The sequence below is a fragment of the Argentina silus genome, assembly GCF_951799395.1.
Source record: "Argentina silus genome assembly, chromosome: X".
Classification (NCBI taxonomy): domain Eukaryota; kingdom Metazoa; phylum Chordata; class Actinopteri; order Argentiniformes; family Argentinidae; genus Argentina; species Argentina silus.
In genome coordinates, this window is record NC_139653.1 from 35473584 (window position 1) to 35498607 (window position 25024).

Below are 25024 nucleotides of genomic sequence, written 5' to 3' on the forward strand. Positions count from 1 at the left end.
CTGTTTCGTTTCTTCATCGAACACAAACAAGTCGTCTACACGTGCCTTCCTTTGGGCTAGATTTCTCTGTCCATGAGGAGACAACTCTCCTTCCTTCTCTTTTTCCATCTCACTTTGATCTTCCTCTATCTGTTGTTTTGGAACCTTTCTTCTCCCTGCCACCACTCCCGTTCCCTCCATCTTTATATTATTCTGTTCATCAACATTCTGAATCTTCTTTTCATCACCTGCAAACAAGTCCAACATCCATCCCTTATTTTCTGGAAGATTTCTCTGTCTTCTAATCGGCACCTGTCCTTCCCTTTCTTCCCCCATCTCTCTATTTTTCTCCACCATCTGTTTGGTCCCTTCATTCCTCATCTCATCCTCTTCCTCTCTCTTTCCCTCCATCTTCATTTCCTTCCCTAGTTCTCCTTTAATCTCAGAAGCGGTCCTTCTATGCGTCTCTCTTTGTCCCTCCTCTTTCGGACTCTCCATCTTTTTCTCATCCTGCATCTGGACAATGTCCCTTACTGTCAGTGTCTGTCTCTGTCTTATTTTATCATTGCATTTTTCCACCTCTTTCTGTCTCTTCTCGTCATCCTCTGCAGACAAGATATCTATCCACACCTTCTTTTCTTCTGGATGTTTCTGTCCATTAGTACACAACTGTGGTTTGTGTTCCACATTCATCTCTCCTTTCCCTTCATTGATGATATCCTTTCGTCCCACTTTTCTATTCTGCTCCTTCCACTTTCTCTCAATCTCAACTTCTTGTCTCTCTGAATTGTTCTTTCTGTCAGACTCTGTCTGTCCTTCTTTTTCCTCCTCCATCTGATTCTCTGTCTCTGCATGGGTTGTCCCCCTCTCTCTTTTCTTTTGTTTCTGTTTCTCCACATGAAGAACATGTTGCTCTTCCTTTCCCAGATGGTCCTCTCTTATCATTGACCTCACCAGATCTTCAAGTGTGTCAATCTTCCTCTGCTTTTCCTTCGTCTCTGTCTCCGCTGCCCTTGCCTGATCTTGGAGTATTTTCATGTCTCGTTGCAGCTTCATGACTCCCTTCATTTCTTTATTCTTTTTCTTTGGCTCCCTCTCCATTTCGGTGTCACTGTCTTCCTCACTCTTTTTTGAACATGTGAACATATGAACATGTGAATGGCTCATAAAGACAACTAGCAGCACACTGTCCTTACAGAAAATCACACACCATTGGATCTGTCTCATTAGACTTGAAGGGGCAATCTGGGATTGCTCCCTGCATAATTCATTTTTTTACCATCAAACTTCCAATAAGTCTCCAATTGTATTTAACCTTTATTTTAGCAGGGAGTCCCTTTGAGACCAAGGTCTCAGTTTACAACCATACATAATACAAACACAAAATTACAACATTCGAAAACACAATCAAGAAAAACAAACACATTTTTCAACAAAGTCCTCAATGAAAACTTTAAACTGCCCTCAAAACCTTAAACTGAAACGTTCTCTGCAGATTGTTCCAGCAGTTCTCTGCACCACAACTAAAACCCAATTCGGTGGAGACCCGAGGAACCTCAAGAGTTAACCAACTCTGAGAACGAGTTAGGTATAACAATCAGGCCCTTAGAACACTTCATATATAGATGAGGACCATCAACAGTGGTAATATTGATGTAATAATAGTAGAACTGTAGTTTATTGTAATTTACTCTCACCTGTAAAAAGGGAAAACGCTTTTTGTTTTCCTCAAAATGGTCGTCCAGATCCTTAGAAATATGTGCAATACGTGCCTCTACTGCAAGGTCCACTTGATATTGCTGCTCCCTCTTTCTTTAGGGTAAGTAATCTTTGTTATTCCTGAGAGACTATTATCTTAGCACCAGGCAATAGAAGTATACTTTACACAAGTAAAAAAAATAAAGAAGCTCTACAGAGTAGCAACACAGCGACAGGCACAGCGGTCATGGATACATTCAGGTCAATCATGGATAAATTATTTCATCTTCCTTCCAAAATTCTAAATTCTAAATCATTGACTAAATCAAGCATTAGACCAAATTGCATTTCCATTGGAGATGGCTGATCTTTTCATAATACAGTAACCTATATATACTATATTTCTGTGTGTGGTTCATCCCTTACCTTTCATTAGCCATTGAAAATGTCAATTGCTCCAAAACATGAAATCTGTGTGCAAAAGCGCTGTGAAATTCAGTCCAAGGATCCTCCTTTTGCGTGGACATTTTTCCTGTCAGCCTTGAATAAAAAAGAATCAGGGCATCACATTATGTCTAGAAATTGAGATTTTGTAGTAAAGATGTCTTAGAACAGCAAGCATCTTTACATTAAATGCAAAACAGTAGATTGATATCCATAAAATGTCACTCAAGTTTCAGTCCGCCAAAGACCATTAGCTCTCACTCCTCTTTAATCTACCCAGGCAGAACCAAGACCACTACCCTTTAACCTACCCAGACAGAACCAAGACCACTACCCTTTAACCTACCCAGACAGAACAAAGACCACTACCCTTTAACCTACCCAGACAGAACCAAGACCACTACCCTTTAACCTACCCAGACAGAACCAAGACCACTATCCTTTAACCTACCCAGACAGAACCAAGGCTACTACCCTTAAACCTACCCAGACAGAACCAAGACCACTACCCTTTAACCTACCCAGACAGAACCAAGACTACTACCCTTCTAACCGATCTTTAACCAACCCAGACAAAACCAAGGCCACTACCCCTCCAACCGGTCTTTACCTACTCAGACAGAGCCAAGACCACTACCTCTCCAACCGGTCTTTACCTACCCAGACAGAACCAAGGCTACTGCCCCTCCAACCGGTCTTTACCTACCCAGACAGAGCCAAGACCACTCCCCCTCCAACTGGTCTATACCTACCCAGACAGAACCAAGGCTACTACCCCTCCAACCGGTCTTTACCTACCCAGACAGAACCAAGGCTACTACCCCTCCAACCAGTCTTTACCTACCCAGACAGAGCCAAGACCACTACCCCTCCAACCGGTCTTTACCTACCCAGACAGAACCAAGGCCGCTAAACCTCTAACCGGTCTCTGCCTAATAGGGAAGTCAAGTCATACTTTAAAGATATTTAACTGATTTAAATCCACGGTAAAACATTGTGGATGTACTGTACATTGTCTATGCTGACTGTGTTTACTAAATGTTGTGTTGTTGCCTGATATGACACATTGTGTTTCTGTACCTCTGTGTTGTGATGTCTGTCTGTCTTGTGCTGTACAGTAACTGTTCTGTATTGACTTGTGTGTTTGTAATGTGTCCCTGTACCTCTGTGCTGTGTCTGTCTGTCTTGTTGTCAAGTGTTTAGTTATTGACTACAATTTAAATAACTTTTTAAAAACTTTTACAAATTTACAATAGATGCATTCAAATTATATGAGCATTGAGCAAGAAGTACTTACTATCACTAGGAGGTTGACACAGTGGCTTGGTTACTGCTCATCAAGGCATAGTATATATACAGCTTAGTAAATTGTATACACTGCATTGATGAACAGCAAGTATCTTTACAGTTCATTTATATACGTTAAACTTTCTTGTTGGTTTGTTGGTTGTTGCACACCATGCAACAGCATACTTCAAGCCAATATCTTCATAAAGATTCAATTCTGTAATATATAATCTGCTTGTCGATGTATTTATCAGAAATAAGGAGAGTAAAACATACCTTGCCAGCAATGCTGGTCTTTGTCTGTCAGTCAATCTCAATTATTTTCTTAACCAAGGCCAAGACGGGCTGCATACAGTACAACTGCTAGAATAATAGAGATAGGACATCTATGGATATAATATTGAACGTCTGGAAAATTTCGTCATCTGTGATGTCATAACCCATTGTTACATAGGCCTACAGACACGCCGTGTCTTACCGCGACTCAAATCATACATGCCAAACCATTTTTATTTAATGCGTCAGTATTGTTATAATTGTAATAATAATAATTATAATAATAATTATAATAATAATGTATTTATTTTGTATAGCGCTTTTCTCAGTCCTCAAACACACTACATTCCATGGAGAAAAAATAGATAGATAAATAAAAAGTGAAACAAAAGCACAGTCAGTAAAAACAACAATACTGACGGACTAAAGATTTAAAGCAAGTTTAAAAAGATGGTTGTTAAATGTGTTGGTGATATGTTGACAGACGGCTGCATAATAAATGGAAAGATTCTAATAAGTCTCGACAAGTAGTTGGACAATTGTTGGCCCATGTCGGCATGTACCGCTAGAGGGCGCGGCGGAGGTGGTGGACAGTTCGCTGTGGGCTCGAGTTGCCGTTGTGTCCTTAGTTGGCAGTTGAGACTCAGGCGACACTGAGGACAGCCAGCTCACCCTTTTTACCTTCTATTACTCTTTCAGGTTAGTGAAATGTCAACAAACACCTCGACGTTTAGACTAGGCCCAAATGGTAGCTAACCCCAATATGTAGATGGTGTTAAATGTATTTGGAATGATTGATTGAGGCTGGCATGTAGAGTTCACCAGCTAAGCTAGCTCGGCTAACCGTTGGCATGGCTAACTAGCGAGTGAAAACCGAGTGGGTTTGATGCCAATATTTTCATGAGATACCGTCAAGTATAAATGTCAGATACGCTTGTCCAGAAACAGAACAGCCGTGATTACAGATGAACTAAAGAGAGGGAACACGTCCTTGAAACTGACCTCGGTACAAGGATATGATCCTAGGTTTTACAAATGCTTTATTGAGACCAAGTACCGCGAAGACCCGGTACAATGACGATACGTAAAGGTGTTGTTGTTGGTTAAGGCATAACCTTGAATGACTTGTACAGTACCTATTTTCCTCTTCCTAAATCTATGTTCATAACCTCACACCAGTACTTCAGCTCCAGTCTGTCTTTGTGTGTGTAGCTGTAGGAACCCAGCCAGTGATCTCCATTGAGGGATGCAGAGAGGGAGGGACGGGTCTGCTGTGTGAATCTAAAGGCTGGCACCCTGAGCCTGAGATGGTGTGGCTGGACAGTGAAGCAGTCCCTCTCTCTGCTGGGTCTCCAGAGACACACAGGGACTCTATAAGAGGACTCCACACAGTCAAACTACCTGTCATTGTACATAGTAAAATTTGATATCCTTTTGTTTGAAAGTACTGTTTTTTTTTTCCTTCTGGGTGACATCTAACAAAATCAACCTTGTTTACTTGGTACAAGGCTGAAGTCGATTTAGAATGATTTATGTTTCAGGTGAGCTGTTTGACCGCACCAACCCATGGATGGTTGTCTTTGGTGTTTCTGTCATTGTCATTGGATTACCTCTGGCCATCTACTTCCTGGTGAAAGGATGTTGAGCGGAAGGTGAAGTCACATGATGATTTGAAGGTTTATTCATTTGGCAGTGAGTGTTTGTCAGTGTTGTTTATACAGAATGGTAGTCATTTTTCAAGCTCTGGTCTAAACTTTGAAATGTTTATACTGAAGACATTTCTCTGTCTTTTACTCTGCTCATAGGTGACCTCAACCAGCAGCGGGGTCAGTAGTGGCTATATCATCTTAGTCAACTTCCATTCGACCACATCTCCATTTGAATAATTTAGATGATTTGGTGGTTCATTCATTTGGCAGTAAGTGTTTGTTAGTGTTGTTTATACAGAATGCTAGCATGTGTGCTATGCTCTGGTTCATCTCAGTCCATTTCCATTTAACCACATTTACATTTTAGTCATTTAGCAGACTCTCTAATCCAGAGTGACTTACAATTCAGTACATTTGTCTAAAGTAACTAAATCAACTATACATACAGAATATGTGCCACAAGCAGTCAGAGTGCAGTCCAGGTTAGCCTCACTGAGATCAAATCCCTTTAACAAGAGAGGCCTGGCCCTGATTCCTGTATGGCCTTCAGGTCATTGAACACTCTCACTGTAAAGGCCCACACCAGAGTGTGGCTCTGACTCTCAGACTCATTAAGCGTCAGGGTACATATTGTCTTTTAACTTGGTCCTCTGTGGCTGAGTTGGTAGAGCATGGCGCTAACAACGCTTAGGTTGTGGGTTTGATTCCTGCTGGGACCATATATACTGAAATGTATGCACTCACTGCAATGTAAGTCGCTTTGGATAAAAGCATCAGCTAAATGGCAGATATATTATTTTTATATTATTAACTTGTCTAAGATGTTGTCATTGACTTCTATTCATCTGTTTGTCTACAGATGATCTTTCTAATCAGCTGGGTGAGTAGGTCGAGAGTGTATTATCATATGTGACAGCTTCTTGTACAGAGCTTCATTGACTTGATCATGTAGACTTATATTTAAAGCCATAGAATTAGATTGTATCTGTTACAGTTCCCTCTCCTAACCAACCCTCTGGCACCACCCCGAGGCCGCGGCGGTCATCACTGGAGCGTCTTCCCAGTCGACAGCGCACCTGCACCCTATCCCCAATCAACGCACCTGCAACCCATCCCCAATCAACGGCCTACTTAAACCCTGCCTGAGCTTCAGTCCAGTGCCAGAACGTACTGCAACCACACAGTAACCTCTAGAGTATTCTCATCGCTACGCTTCAGCCCTCCAGTGTTTTCTTTCCGTCTCCTCGTCGTTGCCTCACCCCTTGTCTCCTGTGTTTGCCTCCTGCAGTCCTGACCTCATTGGTTTCCCCTCGTCGACCCTCCCACGGACCTAGCCCCTTGCCTGTTACTGGACCTCCCCGCCTGCTCGACCCACTGCCTGTCCGGAAACCCGTCTGCCTGCCCGACCACCTGCCTGTCTGACTACCTGCCCGTCTGACTACCCGTTCTCCTGCCGACCCTGGACCGACCCTCGACTACTCTCTTTGGATTCTCCACTCGTCCCCATTCCCCTTTTCCCTGTTATTATTATTATTATTATTATTATTATTATTATTATAATTAAAGATGCCTTCGGGCAATATGGCTTTTCTCCGCTCCCTGTGCCGTCATTGGTTCCACACGAACGTCCTCGCGTGACAGTATCTGTCATATAATATAACAGTACCCATTTAAAAACAATGTACTGCATGAAAGTCTATAAAGTAAAATATGTCTTTCTGGTTTTGGCCTCATTGATGGTGTGATGTTTGATTTCATAATGCGTTCAGTACTATAGTATAAGTTCAGTACTAAAATATCAACGTATGAGAAGCTTTTGTATTTGTTCCTTCTGCGATGAAAACATGTTCATGAAGTATTCATTTATACTCGTGTAGACACGGCTTGTCTGTTTATTTTCATTTACTCTCAGATTTTGTGAACATGGGAAGGAATCCAGGTTAAATTGGAATTGTATAAACCAAATCAAAATTAAATAAATCATATTGGAAAGCAGGGACACATTTCACTTACAGTGTCCCCATGTTATTTGCAGACAAACCTTGTGCATGTTCATACTGTACTCAGTCTATCATTTAGTAGTGTTGATCACCAACCATGTGGTTTACAGCTATACGCTTGGTAAAGCCAGGCTGTTCATCTACAGTCAATAACTTTAGTATAGTATAGTGGCCATGTTGTGTTAGAGGGTTCATAGTCATGACATGCAGTCCCCCAGGTTAATATGATTTCTATTTATACTGTATTTGCTAATTTAGTCATAAAGTTGATCATGATGTGAACTGTTTGTTTCTCTCCACAGTGGATGTGACTCCAGACCCTGATACTGCATTCAGGGACCATATTCGTTGTTTTCTTCTCTGCTACATTTGAAAAGAAGTGTGTATATTTTTATTGGAAGTGTGTGTGTGTGTGTGTGTGTGTGTGATAGAGAGAGAGAGAGACACTGGGGCTTCCTTGGGGTTAGGGCTGAATCAAATGTGTTACTACCCATGTTTTCATTGGGGTTTACCTATAGGGATTCTGTTCTGGAGGGGAGGGGAGGAGAGAGGGAGAGAGAGGGAGAGAGGGTGGGAGGGGAAGAGAGAGGGAGAGAGAGAGGCTTCCTTGGGTAACATCCAGGGGCTAGGACTGAATCAAATGTGGAACAACCCATGTTTTCATTGTGGTTTAACCATAGGGATTCTGTTCTGGAGGGGAGGGGAGGAGGGAGAGAGAGTGAGAGGGAGGGGAGGGGAGGAGAGGGAGAGAGAGAGAGGCTTCCTTGGGTAACATCCAGGGGCTAGGACTGAATCAAATGTGGAACAACCCATGTTTTCATTGTGGTTTAAACATAGGGATTCCGTGTGCACTGACATCTATACCTGCAGATGTAGCGGAGATGATTTGGAGTCACACTGTGGTGATGAGGTAGCCTGAGGTAGCCCTGCCTGAGAGTGTCGCCTCAGACCTTGAGGATGTCGTCTTGGCCAAATGGTTACCAGAAGGTTCCCTGAATTGATTGAGGTAAGTACCAGAAGGTACCCTGAATTGATTGAGGTAAGTACCAGAAGGTGCCCTGAATTGATTGAGGTAAGTACCAGAAGGTACCCTTTGTTACCACATACAGTAGCTACCAAATAGTTTCTTCATAAATGCTGGATAAATACCAGCTTAATGACTGTATGACAAGTGTATCCTGTGACAAGTGTATCATGTATGTGGGTCCACAGTGATAGTTGCTTTTATTGCAGACAGTGGCTGGAGCCCCTCTGTTGTTTCATCTGTTGCAGGTCAATGGCATGTATGACCTTTAGCACTCTTGGTGGTGAGTGTTCTGGAACTCTTTGTCGGTTGGTGAGTTAAGTTAAGTTCCAGAGGTGGGGCTCTTAAGCTCAGTGCAGATTTGACATTGCCACTCATGGCTGCATGCATGAAAAACAAGAGCATGCCATTTTCCAGATGAATTAAAGATATTTTAATTGAATTAAATTGGGACTGGTTATCTATCTGTGTCGCACTTAAACAGAGTGTGCTCTTATCCAAAGTGCACTTCTCAGGATTCGCCTGTATTTCAAACAAATTTTTAGTCTGTTGCCTTTTTGTTTTTTTTCAATTCTATGTATTCATGCATTTATAGAACAGCTTTTCTGTTCGCTGTGGCTCGAGAGATGGTGCTCCTAGGAAACAGGGAACTCAAGACAAAAGAAGAGCAACATGAAGAAAGTCTTAAGAAGACAGAAGTGCAGAGAAGGAAGAAGAAGAAAAACATTAAGAAATGGAAGAAGGAGAAGAAACCACCCTTGGTATTTGAGAGACAGGTGGAGATCCTCACTGAAAGTGACATGGAGAAAGAGAGGAGTGAAGAAAAACAAGAAAAAGAAGAAATGATGAAAGAGGTGGAGGAGGAAAGAGAGATGACAAACACAGCTGATAAGAAACGGTGGATGGAGGACTTGTTGGCTGATGATGAAAAGAATATTCAGAACGAACTGTCTTTCATCTGTTCTTTATGTCAGTTCAACTGACTCAGGAGCTGGGTAAGTAGCACCTTCAACTAGTCACTACAGTATGCTTCATCTTCTGGTGTCCATGTTTATGATGCTCATCTGTTCTTCATATGTACAGATATGCTCAAGATGATGCAGGGTAAGTAGCACCGTAGTAGCTAGCTTCCTGATGTTCTCACTGGATTTCATGCATTTGTCACAACAGATGATCTCATTAAGCGTCAGGGTACATTGTCTTTTAACTTTGTCTAAGATGTTGTCATTGACTTCTATTCATCTGTTTGTCTACAGATCATCTTTCTAATCAGCTGGGTGAGTAGTCCAAGAGTGTATTATCATATGTGATAGCTTCTTGTACAGAGCTTCTGTAGCAATGTCCGTTTGTACACAGAGGCAGACGCAGTATGGAGGTAAGGGATTTTCTCCCGTTTATTTCAACAAAGGGGTCCGCTGGCTCGGCTCGGCTTTCCAGCCTCGTTCAAAGTCTTTTGGCCCTTTGGTCCTGTGCTCGGCTCGGCTCTCCTCTGCTCTCGCCGTCAGCTTCTCCAGCTTAGCTCCCTTACTGAAATGGCAGAAGCACACCCATCTTAAACATTCGCCGGCGAGACTTAATTCGCAGCAGGTGTGCAACAAAAGTCTCGCCGACACAACCCCGGCCACGGTCCTGTAGCTCCCTCTACAGGCCGAACGCTGCATGTCCCCCCACATACCCCCACCGCCCGACACAGGCCGGGGACCCGACGGCCGACGACCTACTCCCCCCCCCCTGCCCGGGAGAGGAAGTCTGCCACGACCATCTGCGCCCCCGGTCTGTGCACGACGGAAAAGTTGAAGGGCTGCAACGCGAGGTACCACCGGGTGATCCTCGCGTTGACATCCTTCATGCGGTGGAGCCACTGGAGGGGGGCATGGTCGGAGTAGAGGGTGAAGGCGCGACCCAGCAGGTAGTAGCGGAGGGTGCCGACCGCCCACTTGATGGCCAGGCACTCCTTCTCCACGGTGCTGTACCGGCCCTCCCTCTCCGACAGCTTACGGCTCAGGTACAGCACCGGCCGGTCGGCCCCCTCCACGCGCTGGGTCAGCACTGCTCCCAGCCCTCTATCCGACGCGTCCGTCTGTAGGGAGAAAGGGAGGTTAAAATCAGGCGCATACAGGACCGTTTCTCCACAAAGAGCCCCCTTAAGGGCCTCGAACGACCCCTGGCACTGGCCCGACCATTGGACCGGATCCGGGGCCCCCTTCCGGGTGAGGTCCGTCAAGGGACTGGCCAGCTCTGAAAACCCCGGTACGAACTGGCGGTAATATCCCGCCAGCCCCAGGAAGGCCCTCACCTCCTTCTTTGTCTTGGGCCGGGGAGAGGCGGCGATAGCCGCAGTCTTTTCAATCTGCGGTCGCACCTCCCCCCGTCCCAAGTGGTACCCCAGATACCGGATCTCCCTCCGCCCGATCACGCACTTTTTCGGGTTGGCCGTTAGCCCCGCCTGCCTCAGGGACCGCAGAACAGCAGCCACCCTCCGCACATGCTGCGGCCAGGTGTCACTGTGGACGACAATGTCGTCTAGGTAGGCCGCAGCATAGGCGGCGTGCGGCCGCAGAATACGGTCCATGAGGCGCTGAAAAGTGGCTGGGGCTCCGAACAACCCGAAAGGGAGCACGGTGAACTGGAATAACCCGAGCGGAGTGGAGAATGCCGTTTTCTCCCGGGACACCGGCGAGAGTGGAATCTGCCAGTATCCCTTCGTGCAATCCAATGTCGTGAAGTACCTGGCCGTACCAAGCCGGTCCAAGAGCTCGTCGACCCGGGGCATCGGATAGGCATCGAACTTGGAGACCGCATTAACCCGTCTATAATCCACACAGAACCGTATAGTCCCATCTGGCTTGTTGACAAGCACGATGGGGCTACACCAATCACTGCGGGACTCCTCGACCACACCCAGCTCCAGCATGGCTTCCAACTCCCGGCACACAACGTCTCGTTTGTGCACCGGCAACCTATAGGGACGCGTGCGCACCGTTAAACCCGGCTGCGTTTCTATATGGTGGTCGATGAGCGTAGTCCGACCGGGCAGGGGAGAGAACACGTCGGCGAACTTAAGCTGCAAATCTGCAACGTCCGCGGCCTGGCTAGCAGAGAGATGGGTATCAATATCGACCGGAGTGCTACCTTTCGATTTTGGGACTTCCGGACCGAACTCCTCTCTCTCTGGAACTATCGTAGCCAGAGCAACAGTGACCACGTCGTTCCATTTTTTTAGGAGATTGACGTGATACACCTGCAAGCTATCCCCCCGGTCCGAGCGTATAACCTCATAATCCACGTCCCCCATGCGACGTGTGACCACAAACGGCCCTTGCCACTTCGCGAGTAATTTCGTGCTGGAGGTGGGTAACAGTACGAGCACCTTGTCTCCCGGTGTAAACTCTCGTAGGGTAGCCCCCCTGTCATACAGGCGTTTCTGACGCTCCTGGGCTTGCAGCAAATGCTCACGTGAGATAGCCCCTAGGGCGTGGAGCTTTGTGCGCAAGTCGAGGACGTACTGGATCTCATTCTTACTGTCGCTAGACCCTTCCTCCCAATTTTCTTTAAACAGGTCTAGGACACCCCGGGGCTTACGGCCGTAGAGTAATTCAAACGGGGAAAACCCGGTGGAAGCTTGGGGAACTTCCCGCACCGCAAACAACAGGGGATCTAGCCATTTATGCCAATTCCGACTATCCTCGTGGACAAACTTCCGGATCATTGACTTCAAGGTCCGATTGAACCGCTCACAAAGGCCGTCCGTGGCCGGGTGGTAAACACTGGTTCGAATCGCCTTGATGTTCAGCAAGCCATACAGTTCCTTGAGGGTGCGTGACATAAAATTAGTGCCCTGATCGGTGAGAATCTCTTTCGGGATTCCCACGCGGGAGATGACTTGAAACAATGCTTGCGCTACACTCCTGGCAGAGGTATTGCGCAGAGGTATTGCCTCGGGGTATCGGGTGGCGTAATCTATCAAGACCAACACAAATCGATAACCCTGTGTGCTCCGCTCAAATGGCCCGATAATATCCATCGCAATGCGGTCGAAGGGGTTCTCGACCAATGGTAAGGGCCGCAAGGGGGCCCGTGGGATGGCCGGGGGATTTACTAACTGACATTCCCGACAGGATGCGCACCACCTACGCACCTCTGCCCGAATCCCCGGCCAATAAAATCGAGCCATTATACGGTGCAGTGTTTTGTCATACCCTAGATGGCCCGCCATGGGGTTGAAATGAGCCGCCTGGAAGACCATTTCGCGGCGGCTGCGGGGAACCAGCAACTGGGTTACCTCCTCCTGACTATGTGAGTCACGACTTACTCGGTATAACCTGTCGCTGATAATCGCGAAATAGGGGTGGGCGCGCACTGTGTCTGGCCGTATCAAAGTACCATCAATTGCTATCACTTGGTCAAAGGCTGATCTGAGGGTCTCATCACGAGACTGCTCGAGGGGGAAGTCGCCTAGCAGCGGATAGTTCGGCGAGGAAGTCTCGGGGTGAGGCGCCCCCGCCGGCTCCGGCTCCCCGGCAGTGTCGCGAGGCGCCGCCTCGGCACAGAGCACATTACACGCCACACACCTCCCTAGCTGTCGTGCACGCATCCCGGTAGCCCTCTTTACCGCTTGAGGAAACCCCTCCCAATCCACACCTAGAATCAGGGGATGCGTGAGGCGTGGGCTAACCGCCGCCTGTACCCTATGGTTTCTCCCCTCAAAATGAATTTCGATAGCGACCAGCGGATATTCGTGAATGTCCCCATGCACACACCTCACCCGCACCCTCGATGCCTTCAACAGTGCCCCCGGTCGAACCAGGCGCTCCTGGATCATGGACTGCATACAGCCCGAATCCAAGAACGCCTGGTGCGTATCACGTTGTATCCTTACCGGAATACGATACGCCGCTCCTGGTCCGGGGGGAGGGCCCGGTATGTCGCCGATGCGGACGACCTGCCCCACGTCCATCGCCCGACACTCGGCCTGCACGTGGCCCGGCCGTCCGCACCGCCAACACACCCCCCCTGTCGCTCGCAGTTCTCTCTGCGGGGCCGGGGCTGGTTCCGGATCGGCGCGCTCCTGCCATCTCGTTCTCGGGGCGGGCGCCGGCCTCCCTCCTTCTGCTCCCCCGGCTCCTCCTGGGCGTTGTCCCCCCCCCCCTTGCCGCGGGGCCGGGGTTGGTCGTTGTGGCCCTCGCGGTGGGAGGGAGAGATGGTCCTCCGCCAGACCCACGGCGGTCTTTAGGTCCTGGGGGCGGTGGTACTGGACCCAGGCGGCGGTGCGGGCCGGGAGCCCCGCGAGGAACTGCTCCAATACCACCCGGTTCCCGACCTCCACCGCCGAGTTGTTCTCGGGGTCCAGCCACCGCCATGCGCTGTCCCCCAGCCGCTGGGCGAAGGCGAAGGGCCGGCACCCCTCCTCCATGGTCATGGCCCGGAACCGGCGTCGGTGTTCCTCCGGTGTCAGGCCCAGGCGGTCCCGAATCGCCCGGGCCAGGGACGGGTAATCCCGTTGGGCGGCCGCCGGCAAACTGTGGGCCGCGAGCTGCGCCTCCCCTGACAGGAGGGGCAGCAGATGGTAGGCCCACTCTCGGTCCGGCCACCCCGAGATCCTCGCCGTCCCCTCGAACACCGCGAGGAACGCCTCTGGGTCGTCCAGGTCCCCCATCTTCTGCAGCTGGACCTTAGGGGGACCTGGTGCCGCTCCGGTCCCCGGCGCCGGCCCGCCGGCCCCGCCCGCGAGCCTCGCCGCCGTCAGCTCCGTTAGGGTCGCCTGCTGGGTCTGCTGCAGGGCTGTCTGTTGCTCTAACACGAGCGTTATCCTCGCGATTGCCGCTGCTAGCGCGTCCATCTAGTCCTCTGTGCCCCACGTTGGGCTCCAATGTAGCAATGTCCGTTTGTACACAGAGGCAGACGCAGTATGGAGGTAAGGGATTTTCTCCCGTTTATTTCAACAAAGGGGTCCGCTGGCTCGGCTCGGCTTTCCAGCCTCGTTCAAAGTCTTTTGGCCCTTTGGTCCTGTGCTCGGCTCGGCTCTCCTCTGCTCTCGCCGTCAGCTTCTCCAGCTTAGCTCCCTTACTGAAATGGCAGAAGCACACCCATCTTAAACATTCGCCGGCGAGACTTAATTCGCAGCAGGTGTGCAACAAAAGTCTCGCCGACACAACCCCGGCCACGGTCCTGTAGCTCCCTCTACAGGCCGAACGCTGCATGTCCCCCCACAGCTTCATTGACTTGATCATGAAGATTTATATTTAAAGCCATATAATTAGATTGTATCTGTCATATAATATAACAGTACCCATTTAAAAACAAACAATGTACTGTATGAAACTCTATAAGGTAAAATATGTATTTCTGGTTTTGGCCTCATTGATGGTGTGATGTTAGATTTCATAATGCATTGTCTGAAATGACCGAACAATTCAGTACTAAAATCTCAAAGAATGAGAAGCTTTTGCTTTTGTTCCTTTTGTGATTAAAACACGCTCATGAAGTATTCATTTATACTCATATAGACACGGCTGTTCTGTTTTTGTTTTTTTTACTCAAAGATTTTGTGAACATGGGAGGGAATCCAGGTAAATCAAATTCACTGAATTGGAATTGTATAAACCAAATTAAATAAATCATCTTGGAAAGCAGGGACACATTTCATTTACAATGTCCCTATGTTACAGTTTCTGGTATTCAACATTTGTGCATGTTGATATTTGCAGACAACACTTGTGTCAAATACAGTATGAACATGTTCATTGACACATTGTTTCTGTATATTTCAGATTTTGTAACAGTCAGACAACATGCAGGTCAGTGTGTGTTCCTTTCCATCCAGTCTAACATAGATACTAATTGCTCAGCTACGCCAGCGTGTCCAAGTATGGAGGAATATGTGTTTATCAACCTTAAAACAGCAATGTTTTTCTAGGGGGTAGAGGGCAAAGGGATTCTGGACAGGGCGATGGTTTGTTAACCTGGATTTGACCTTTACACTGCTGATCACAGAACTACACAGTCCATTCTTCATTCCGCCTTGATACAATTTGTGTGATTGAATGACCATTTAGACTTCTCTTTGCTTGTGCTTTTTTTGCTAACGTTAACCTCCACAGGCCGACTGGGTGGGGAAACCTCCATTTCGCCAGAGAGGACCCCCCCATTTCAACTAATTTGGCCTTCAAAATGGCTTTGGCACTGTATTTTAGACGTTTATCACAACCAGATACTTCAATTTCATCGTGGTCTGCAACTTTCAACAGTTGCTCCTTAGTATATAAGTCTAGCAACATTTCACATGGGGCCTGAATGAAATCTTCAATCTCCAAATGTGTCTATTGGCCTACTCCTAAACACTAAAAACAAAACAAACCTTTACATTGACACCCAGATCTACAAGGTGCCCTTCATGTAGCACAGGAACAGATGAAGACAGAAGAGGAAGAAAGACAAGAGCATCCGGAGAAGAGCGTTCAACTGGGCTAACCAGAAGATGATGGAGCGCAACCTCCGGAAGATGGAGAGGACCTTCAAGAGAGAGAAGGAGGAGGGGCACGAGGTGTACTTCAACGGTAAGGCCAGACAATTAGCAATTTCTCGAAAAAAACAAGTCAGTTACTGTAAATATTTTGTTAGATCTATGTATATCTGACTGTTCTATTCTATTCTAAACTTAGTACTATTGGATATTGTCCTCTTCTCTGTCAGGCACCATTGCTGGGGGCGTGGCCTCAATGGCCACACACACGCTGCGCACCCGTGCCCAGAGAGAGCAGGAGAAGAAGGAGGAGCTCTTAGAGACGGAGGAGAAGAGGCAGAAGGAGGTGGACCGCTATGAGACATGGGCTTTGAAGAAGAGAGAGCAGGGGCTTGAAGGGATGGCGGGTGGGGAATGTTTTGCAGAGGACATGCAGGATGACCCAGAGGCGGCCAGGTTTCCAAAGCGGAAGATGACGATTTGGCAGAAAATAAATTTGAGGTGAGAAATAGAGCACAAACAGCTGCTTTTTGAGGTGTTTGGCTCAACAATAAAACTGAGTTGTTTGTCTAATGTCAACAGTCTGTATGTGAGCGTCTTATTATCTCTCACTTCCCTTTTTCTGTTATTTTCCTCAGATTGAACGTTTTTGAACAAGAATTAAGAAAAATTATTCCATTAAAACAGCTTACTGTCATTCTTGGTTTTGCCATTATTTGTCACAAAAAAACAAATGGCAAATATGTACGAAAATTAAACTTTGCATTATGCTATTATGGCGGTGGTGTGGATATTCCCTCTGCAGGGAGGAGAGAGGAAGGCAGGCGTCCATTAAAGCCAACACTGTCAATCTTCCCCAACACTCATCATTTGAACATCTCATTGTCAAACTCTCTGGTCCGCGGCCACTCATTATTGTGACTACCCCCCACCCAGACCATCAGCTGTATTTCTCCCTGAACTGTCTTCCCAACTCACCACTGTCTGCGCCATGTCAGCAAATGTGCTCCTTCTGGGTGATTTTAACATCCACATTGACTCCCCAGGCTCCACTTTGGCTACTGATTTCCTCTCACTACTGGACTGCCTGGATATCAAACAACATGTCACCTTCTCGACCCATAGCAAAGGACACAGACTCGATTTAGTTTGCTCCACTGGTCTGACCCCTCTCAATCTCACTGATCTATTACTTCCCATCTCTGATCACAAAGCTGTTTGGTTTGAGGTCCCTGCCCAAACTTACAAGGAAAAAGCTCAACGCTCCATCACATTCCGAAACATAAAACACAAAAATAATAATGACCTCACTAACCTGATCAGCACCTGCCCTTCCCCCAGCACTCACACAACTACTGATAACATAGTTATTCATTACAACACCTGTCTCTCCTCCACCCTGGATGCACTAGCCCCTCTCAAGACACACACTGTTACATTTTCTCACTATGCCTCCTGGTTCTCCCCTGAACTCCGCCTATTAAAAACCGCAGGACATCGCTTTGAGCGGTAGGTTAAAAAAACTGTCTCAACAGTCTACTCCCGAGCATACTCTGAACACCTCACTCTCTATAAATATGCCCTCTCAGCTGCCAGAAGCTCCCACTACTCAAACATGATCAATAATGAGAGGAGCAACTCCAAGATCCTTTTCTCCACCGTTAAACACCTGCTTCAACTCTTGACAATATTTCCCCTGACCTGTGCAATAATTTATTGAAAAAGTTCCAGACAAAAATCGACAATATCCATAAAGAGCTGCTACTTCCCCACACCTATAATGCCGTGGATCACCACCCCCACTGGCCCCCACTCAAAACCAGTCTCTCTGCCTCCATCCCAATGTCTGAGGCATCCATAATCAAAGTCATCAATGCATCTACATTTTCCACCTGCAAATTGGACCGTTTGTTTACCAGTCTGTTCAAAGTTGCCCTCCCTGCCCTCTCCTCATTGATAACCCGGACAATCAACTCACCCCTGGTGTCCAGCTCTGTTTTACTCTCTCTCAAAATGGCTGCTATCACACCAATACTCAAAAAGCCTGGTACAGATCACAACAATCTCAATCATTTTCGCCCCATTTCAAATCTCCCATTTCTCTCCAAAGTTCTAGAATGTGTGGTCGCACCCCAACTTCACCCAGCTGTATATCTCATCCAAGCCCACTGCCCCCCTGCCCCCAACCTCCCTCATCAACTTCCTCCATGATATCAAGGCCTCTAACTTTCTGAAACTCAACGGCAATAAAACAGAAGTCATGGTCATCGGCTCAAAAACCACCTTGTCAAAAGCAACCAGTAGCCCTGTCATACACATTGATGGATACCCAGTTTCCCTGTCAACACAAGTTAAAAGCCTCAGCATTTCACTGGACCGCACCCTTTCTTTCGAACCCCACATCAAGAACATCACACGCACTGAATTTCTGCACCTCTCACTCCAGTGCTGAAACTTTAATCCACGCATTTGTCACCTGACTGGACTACTGTAACGGTTTACTCTCAGGACTACCCTCCAAGCTCATCAATAAACTACAAATCATCCAAAACTCAGCAGCACGAATCCTCACCAGCACCAAATACAATGACCACATCACTCCCATTCTCATGCAACTACACTGGTTACCGGTCCAATACCACATTGACTTTAAGATCCTCCTGCTCACATACGAAGCCCTTCACTCCCTTGCACCCCCTACCTCTCCGATCTACTTCAAGAATACACCCCTACTCGCACTCTTCACTCCTCCTCAGCGGCCTTCTCTCCATCCCTCCAACCTGAATCAGCACATTGGGAATGTTTGAACTTGCCTAAGTTACATTGGTGCAGTGTCTTGTTGCTCCGGATAGAAGTTCCCCTTAGGCACAGATCTAGGATCAGTTTACCCTACCTCCAATCTTCACCTTGCTAATGTACTATGGTAGCAGCATGGTAATACAGTATTGTTGTTATCAGAGTAATATCAGCGTTACTACATGGGTATAGTTGCAGCTTAATTTAAAGTGTGTTTATACTGTGTGTTAACTGTGGTTTGTGTTGGTCCTGTCTCTCTGTGTTCGTTTGAGCATGCCTGTGTTCAGACAGGGAAACCAGGCGTTCCGTGAAGCCATGGCTCAGCTGGAAAACCAGCCGCACGTCCGAGGCCTCTCCTTCACCTCCTTCCTCATCCTCCCTTTCCAGAGGATCACACGGCTCAAGCTTCTGGTGCAGGTAAGAGGACCAACAAGGTCTGTTCCTTATTCCACTTGTATAATAAAAGCCTTCCACACCATTGTCATCAAGCCAAGTTTTATTTAAAGTGCATATACACTTTACAGGGGAAACAAATCCAAATTAAAACAGAAGATAGATAAACAACAAGCATAATAACAGAGATTTGACTTCAGGACATGATGCAGACATGAGGCAACACAGTGGGTGGGGATGGGGCGGGGGGGGGTTCAAGACAGGACAGGGGCAAGACCAAGTTCACAGACAAGACATGGAATGCTAAACAGTAGGGAGGGCAGCGTTGGTAGGCAGTGTGGGGATCCAGCAGGAGGGACAACACAGGGGGGTGGCACAGGAGGCAGGCTTTAGACAGGAACACTAGAGCATGTAAGTGGCACAAGAGATGGTAGACAGGGGATGTGGTTTGTAGATCACTGGGTGGCCTTTTGGGTCAGGAATGCAGATGGAAGTGGTTGGACCTTGGACCGGTTGGACCCTGGACTGAGTGGGGCTGAGGGATGGGGGGCTCATGGGATAGTGAGAGAAGTGTGGAGTTAGTGTGGAATTTGTGGGAGTGTGAATCACAATACATGAATGATGAACACATAACTGGTCTACTGCTAGTCATAGCTGAGGCTAAATATGTGGGGTTTCAATCTAGATTATAAAAAATTCAGGACTGAACATGGAGTGGCAGGCTGTTTCAAAGGGAGGGGGCCCTATAGGAGAAATACCTGCCCCCAGCTGTTTTCTTTGTAATTCTCTATGTGACACTATGTCAATACAATGTTGTTACGAGAGTAATAACAGTGTTACCACTAAGGTATAGGGGATACTTAATGTTAAGTGCTATGAAATCTTGCAGAACATTCTGAAGAGGGCAGAGGAGAACTCAGAGAGGGAGGTCAACGCCATCAAGGCACATAAGCAGCTGGAACAGGTACTGTAAAAAAAAAACACACACACACACACACACACACACACACACACCTAGACCTGGCAGGATTAAGTTGGGTTGGGGTCAGTACTGAGCTTGGGTACAATGAAGGAAGTGTTGGAGGTATAGTGGTTAGAGTTGGCTCAGGCTCAGGGCATGGAGTGATGAAATATGAAGAAATAATTATGTCCTGTGTGGTGTCATGCCTCTCTACCTCATAAGGAATGATGATGCTGATGAGTTTAATTGTCCTTTTTACCTAGAAAAGAATGTGGTTTTAATTGGAGCTGCATAGCCATATGGATATATGTAGTGGTTAGGTTCTGAAACAGGTTCAGTAGCCATCTGTACTAATAATTTGCTTTACCTTGTCTCCATGAATTGTATTTATCTGCACACTGATCATCTATCTTATCTACAATACAGTATATTGATAGTTGTAACATACCATGTAGTACTAATACCACAGCGAGTTTGAGGATATGTATATGTATATCCTTAGGGTGTGTGTTTGTTCCTGTCTCAGATTGTAAAGGACTGCAATGAAGGGGTAAGGAAGATGAGTCGCACAGAGGAGCTGATCAGCATCGAGAAAACACTGGAGTTCAAATCTAAGGTAAACACAGTCACAATGGCAGATCTCACATGCTATATTCAAACAGTGAAACTGTCACAAAGACATAAAGTGAATTGGTCAGGGGGGTCATATGGTTATCTCAGTGACAGAGTATGTTACCAAACGAAGCTCCAGGCCAGCCTTTGTCATCGTCTTAGGGTCACTAGTCCACAGACCCCCACATCTGGTATCACAGGGAACTGAACTCTTTGTGTAAAACCAGTCAATTATATTTTTTGGAGTGTGTGTTTGTGTTTGCGTAACCATCAGTGGTGAGAAGTTCCAGGTGCTGGACTCATGCACTCGGGCCATGTTGAGGACTGAGGATTTGGAGGACCAGGGCCAGATGCTGGCCAACGTGTTCAACCTGAAACTTTTAGAGAACCAGGAGGAGAGGACCGTCAACTACATGCTCAAGGCCTCCAGCATGTGAGTGTGTTGAAAACACCCAACTAACAACTAATACCTACCTCACACTAGGGTCTTAAACCCACCCTAGTTTTTTTACCACACAGTATCAGCATTTTACATAGTACACCTAGTTACTGTAATACCAGTAATACATTTACATTTATGGCATTTAGCAGATGCCTTTATCCAAAGTGACTTACAACAAATACATTTGTTTCAGTCAGTGAATCATCTATCCATCAGTCATCTTAAGACAAAGTAATCAGTGCTGAGACCAGGGGCCATAGGCAGTCATAATGCTAGAAGAAGGATTTTTTTTTTTCAGAAGAGAAACTTATACAGGGGGGTAGTGAGGGTGAAGAGGTCTTTAGGAGGGACCATTAAAATGTAACCTGAAGAGATGGGTCTTCAATCTACATACCAATCTAGGTGTAAGATTGGTAGTGACTCTGCAGTCATGACAGCAGTGGGAAGCTCATTCCACCAGCGGGGCGCCAGGACAGTGAAAAGCCGTGACCGAGTAGTGCAGCTGCTGTAGAGGCGGTAGTGCCAGGCGGCCAGCCGAGGTGGAAGAGCGGAGTGATCGGGCAGGGGTTTGGGGGCTGACCATTGCTTGCAAGTAGGGAGGAGCTGTTCCCTTTCAGGGTCTTGAATCTGATGCGAGCTGCTACCGGGAGCCAGTGAATGGTGTGGAGGAGGGGAGTGACATGGGAGAATTTGGGGAGATTGAACACCAGACGGGCGGTAGCGTTCTGGATGAGCTGCAGAGGCCTGATGGTGGAGGCGGGGAGACCGGCCAAGAGTGCGTTGCAGTAGTCAAGGCGAGAGATCACAAGTGTTTGGACCAAAAGTTGTGCTGCTTCTCTGGTGAAGAATTGACCTATCCTTCTGATGTTATAGAGGAAGAATCTACAGGAGTGTGATGTTCGCCACACAGGATAAATGGTTGTCAATGATCACCCCAAGGTTCTTGGCTGTATGGGAGGAGGTCACAGTAGAGTTCTCTACTGTGATGGAGAAGTCTTGGAGAGGGCAGGCTTTCCCCGGGAGGAAGAGCAGCTCAGTCTTGTTAAGGTTGAGCTTGAGGTGGTGGGCTGACACCAAAGCAGAAATGTCTGCAAGACACGTAGAGAGTCAGAAGGGGGGAAAGAGAGCAATAGTTGAGTGTCATCTGCGTAGCTGTGGTAGCAGAAACCATGAGAGGAAATTACCGAGCCAAGAGATTTGGTATAAAGGGAGAAGGGTAAGGGCCCTAGGACAGAGCCCTGGGGGACCCCAGTGGTGAGGGTAACCTGGTAAGAGCGATCGGCCAGGGAGGATGCAAACCAGGAGAGTGTAGAGCCAGAGATGCCCAATTCTGAGAGGGTGGAGAGAAGGATTGGGTGGTTTACTGTGTCGAATGCAGCGGACAGGTCCAGAAGAATGAGAACAGAGGAGAGGGAGGAAGCTTGAGCAGAGTGGAGGGCCTCCGTGACAGCAAGACAACTATTACTGTCACATGTCAATGTTTTCCATGTAGCCTATCAGTTGTAAACAGTGTCCTATGTTTCTGTGCTGTTGACAGGAGTGATAAGCTCCGCTGGATTTGTGCTCTCACACCAAACAGACGCACATGCTTCATGTCCACTAGCGCACACCAACCAGGTGAGAAATTGTCAGTCACAGATGATGTCTTCACATAGTATTTACTCACAGCTGAATGTTATTTACTCACAGCTGAATATTATTCACTCACTGCTGAATGTATGGATACCTGTTCTAACAGGTGATAAGTAGAACTTATGTGCTATGCTGCTGTCTGTCTGTGTGTCAGACTCCCCCCAGGTGCAATGCATCCAGTCCTACTCATCTCAGGAACCAGATGAACTCTCCATCGAGATGGCTGACGTCCTCAACATCCTGGAGAGAACAGACGATGGTGAGACAAGACAACATGTCTGCTTGGAAATCTTATGGGAGGGAGCTTTGATGAGTTTCACCTGTCTAATGAGTTTCACCAGGCCTGTTATTACATATTTATCCCATGGCTCCCTTTTTTATGCTCTCGCTCTCTCCTGACCACATCCTCTCTCTCTGGCTACTCTTTCTATCTCTGTCTGCTCTCTCCCTCCCTTCCTCCCTCTCTTTCTCAGGTTGGATGATGGGTGAGAGGCTCCATGACGGTGAGAGGGGGTGGTTTCTCTGTAGGGTGGTGGAGGAGATCCAGAGCAAGGAAGTTCGAGCCCAGAACCTCAGAGAGTGCCAGCGGATCCACCAGGCTCAGGGAGGGGGGTCTTCGCTTGGGCCAAAGATGGCCTCCAGGGGCAGGCGCAGCCCAAAAGTCTCCAACTTTTTTGATACTTGGACAGATAAATCAGAGGAAGGGCAGTGAAGAGCGTAATGTTAACCGGAGTCACTGAGTGAAGCCCCTGGCAATCATCTTTATTGCACCAAATGGATCGGAGAATGTTATGATTCAAGCCTGGGGTTGCATTGGAGGAAAATGACATTGTGCGATTGCATAATTTCTTAATTTCTGCTCAGGTGGTTTGAATGCACCGGGGTTGGGGATCCCAGGCTGCCCTGATGAGTCCTGCTATCAGAGAATGTACACAAGTTGTTTTCACCACTATTATAAACTTGCATGTCCTACAATATGAACTTCATGTGAAATTGTTGGCACTGACAGTCAAAGGCAACTGTAGAACAAGGCTCAGGAAGAGCAGCTATGCATGCAAAAAGAGAAGAGAACCACAGAAACAGTTTTCATGGGGAGGATCGCATGTGAATGTAATGTAATCACACCTCAACTGCATGGGTGTATTTTGTCTTTAATTTTTAAGCACTTCGCTCGAGAATCAAATCCCTGTGAACAATGACATGACAATCTACCTGTTTGTAAACAGCAAACACTCTATTCAAACTCTACATAAGCACAAAGGAAAAATTATGAAAAGGTAAACGGTATTGAATAGAAACTGACAATTAATGTTCCATGAATTTGTACATAGAACAATCAAATGACAACGTGCTCAGTAATGTTGGGCTGTGGGTAATCAAGTGGAGAAGAGCACTAAAGAATTGCAGGCCTTGCATATGCAGTGGACATGTGTTATGGGGCCAGTTCCTCTGCCAACGTGGATATGTCACACACACTTGAGGCACAACCAGTCCAATGGCAAAAACCACCACACACCTGGAGCATCCGCAAAGAATGTACTTGTACACCGACAGCACCAGAATGGCATGCAGTGAAAGAACATTCATGCATGTGTTTGTGTGTATGAGTATGTGCACATGTGTATATTGTAATGTTTAATGTGTCAAAAAATTATAATTACTAAATAATTGTCCCATTTCATTTTGTAAGAACTTTAAGTAATTTATTGTCGATAAAAAAATAAACCTGAAACGCATTGCTTGTTGATTTTAATGATAACTGGTTTGACTGGTATCCCAGTTTAAGCACTGACATGGGTTTATCATGGTATTGCATAACTGATAATGTGATGTGATTTTGACCAGTCAAGAGAAGTATAATTAGTAACTCATAACCTTGTCTTGGAGACATAACATTAGACCATATTAACTCATAACAAGTCCAGGACTCTATTTATTTTACATATAGGCCGATAGTAGGGCATGCAACACTACTTGAAATATATTCAAGGTCTTTAGACCCCCCAAATCTCTTGCTATTGTGTTCTCTATAAACGATCATTATGAACAATAAGAGTCATGCCCCAGAGATTACAGCAACAAATCAATAGAGATTTACCAATGATCTTTGAGAAACACTACAGCTCACCCTACTGTCCAATTAATGTAAGTGCAGGTCTCAACTACAGTATTTTTCACCACACTCTTAATTCTATGTGTAACCTTTAAATGAAGCCAATGAGTTCATGAGTCACCAATATCTGAAAATTAAAAGCAATGTCTGTAGTATAGGTTGAAATCAACTAATGCCATTACTTTTAGTATCACACATATTGCAACCTGTCTATTGTGAAGGGCCAAATGTAGGCCAACCCAACAATCACCCCATG

The 25024-nt window shown here is 46.7% G+C and overlaps 1 protein-coding gene across 1 annotated transcript; it reads left to right on the top strand.

Moving 5' to 3' along the window:
• Nucleotides 1–15834: 15834 nt before the first annotated feature.
• LOC310822359 (ephexin-1-like) lies at nt 15835–24384 on the top strand (the record flags this gene model as incomplete). The annotated part of the gene is made up of 10 exons (XM_083694698.1): nt 15835–15913; nt 17409–17479; nt 17936–18105; nt 18888–19032; nt 19898–19972; nt 20496–20585; nt 20866–21014; nt 22561–22640; nt 22810–22914; nt 23129–24384. The coding sequence occupies 10 exons, from the start codon at nt 15835–15837 to the stop codon at nt 23365–23367; spliced, it is 1203 nt and encodes a 400-aa protein (XP_083550824.1). The 3' UTR covers nt 23368–24384.
• Nucleotides 24385–25024: the final 640 nt, after the last annotated feature.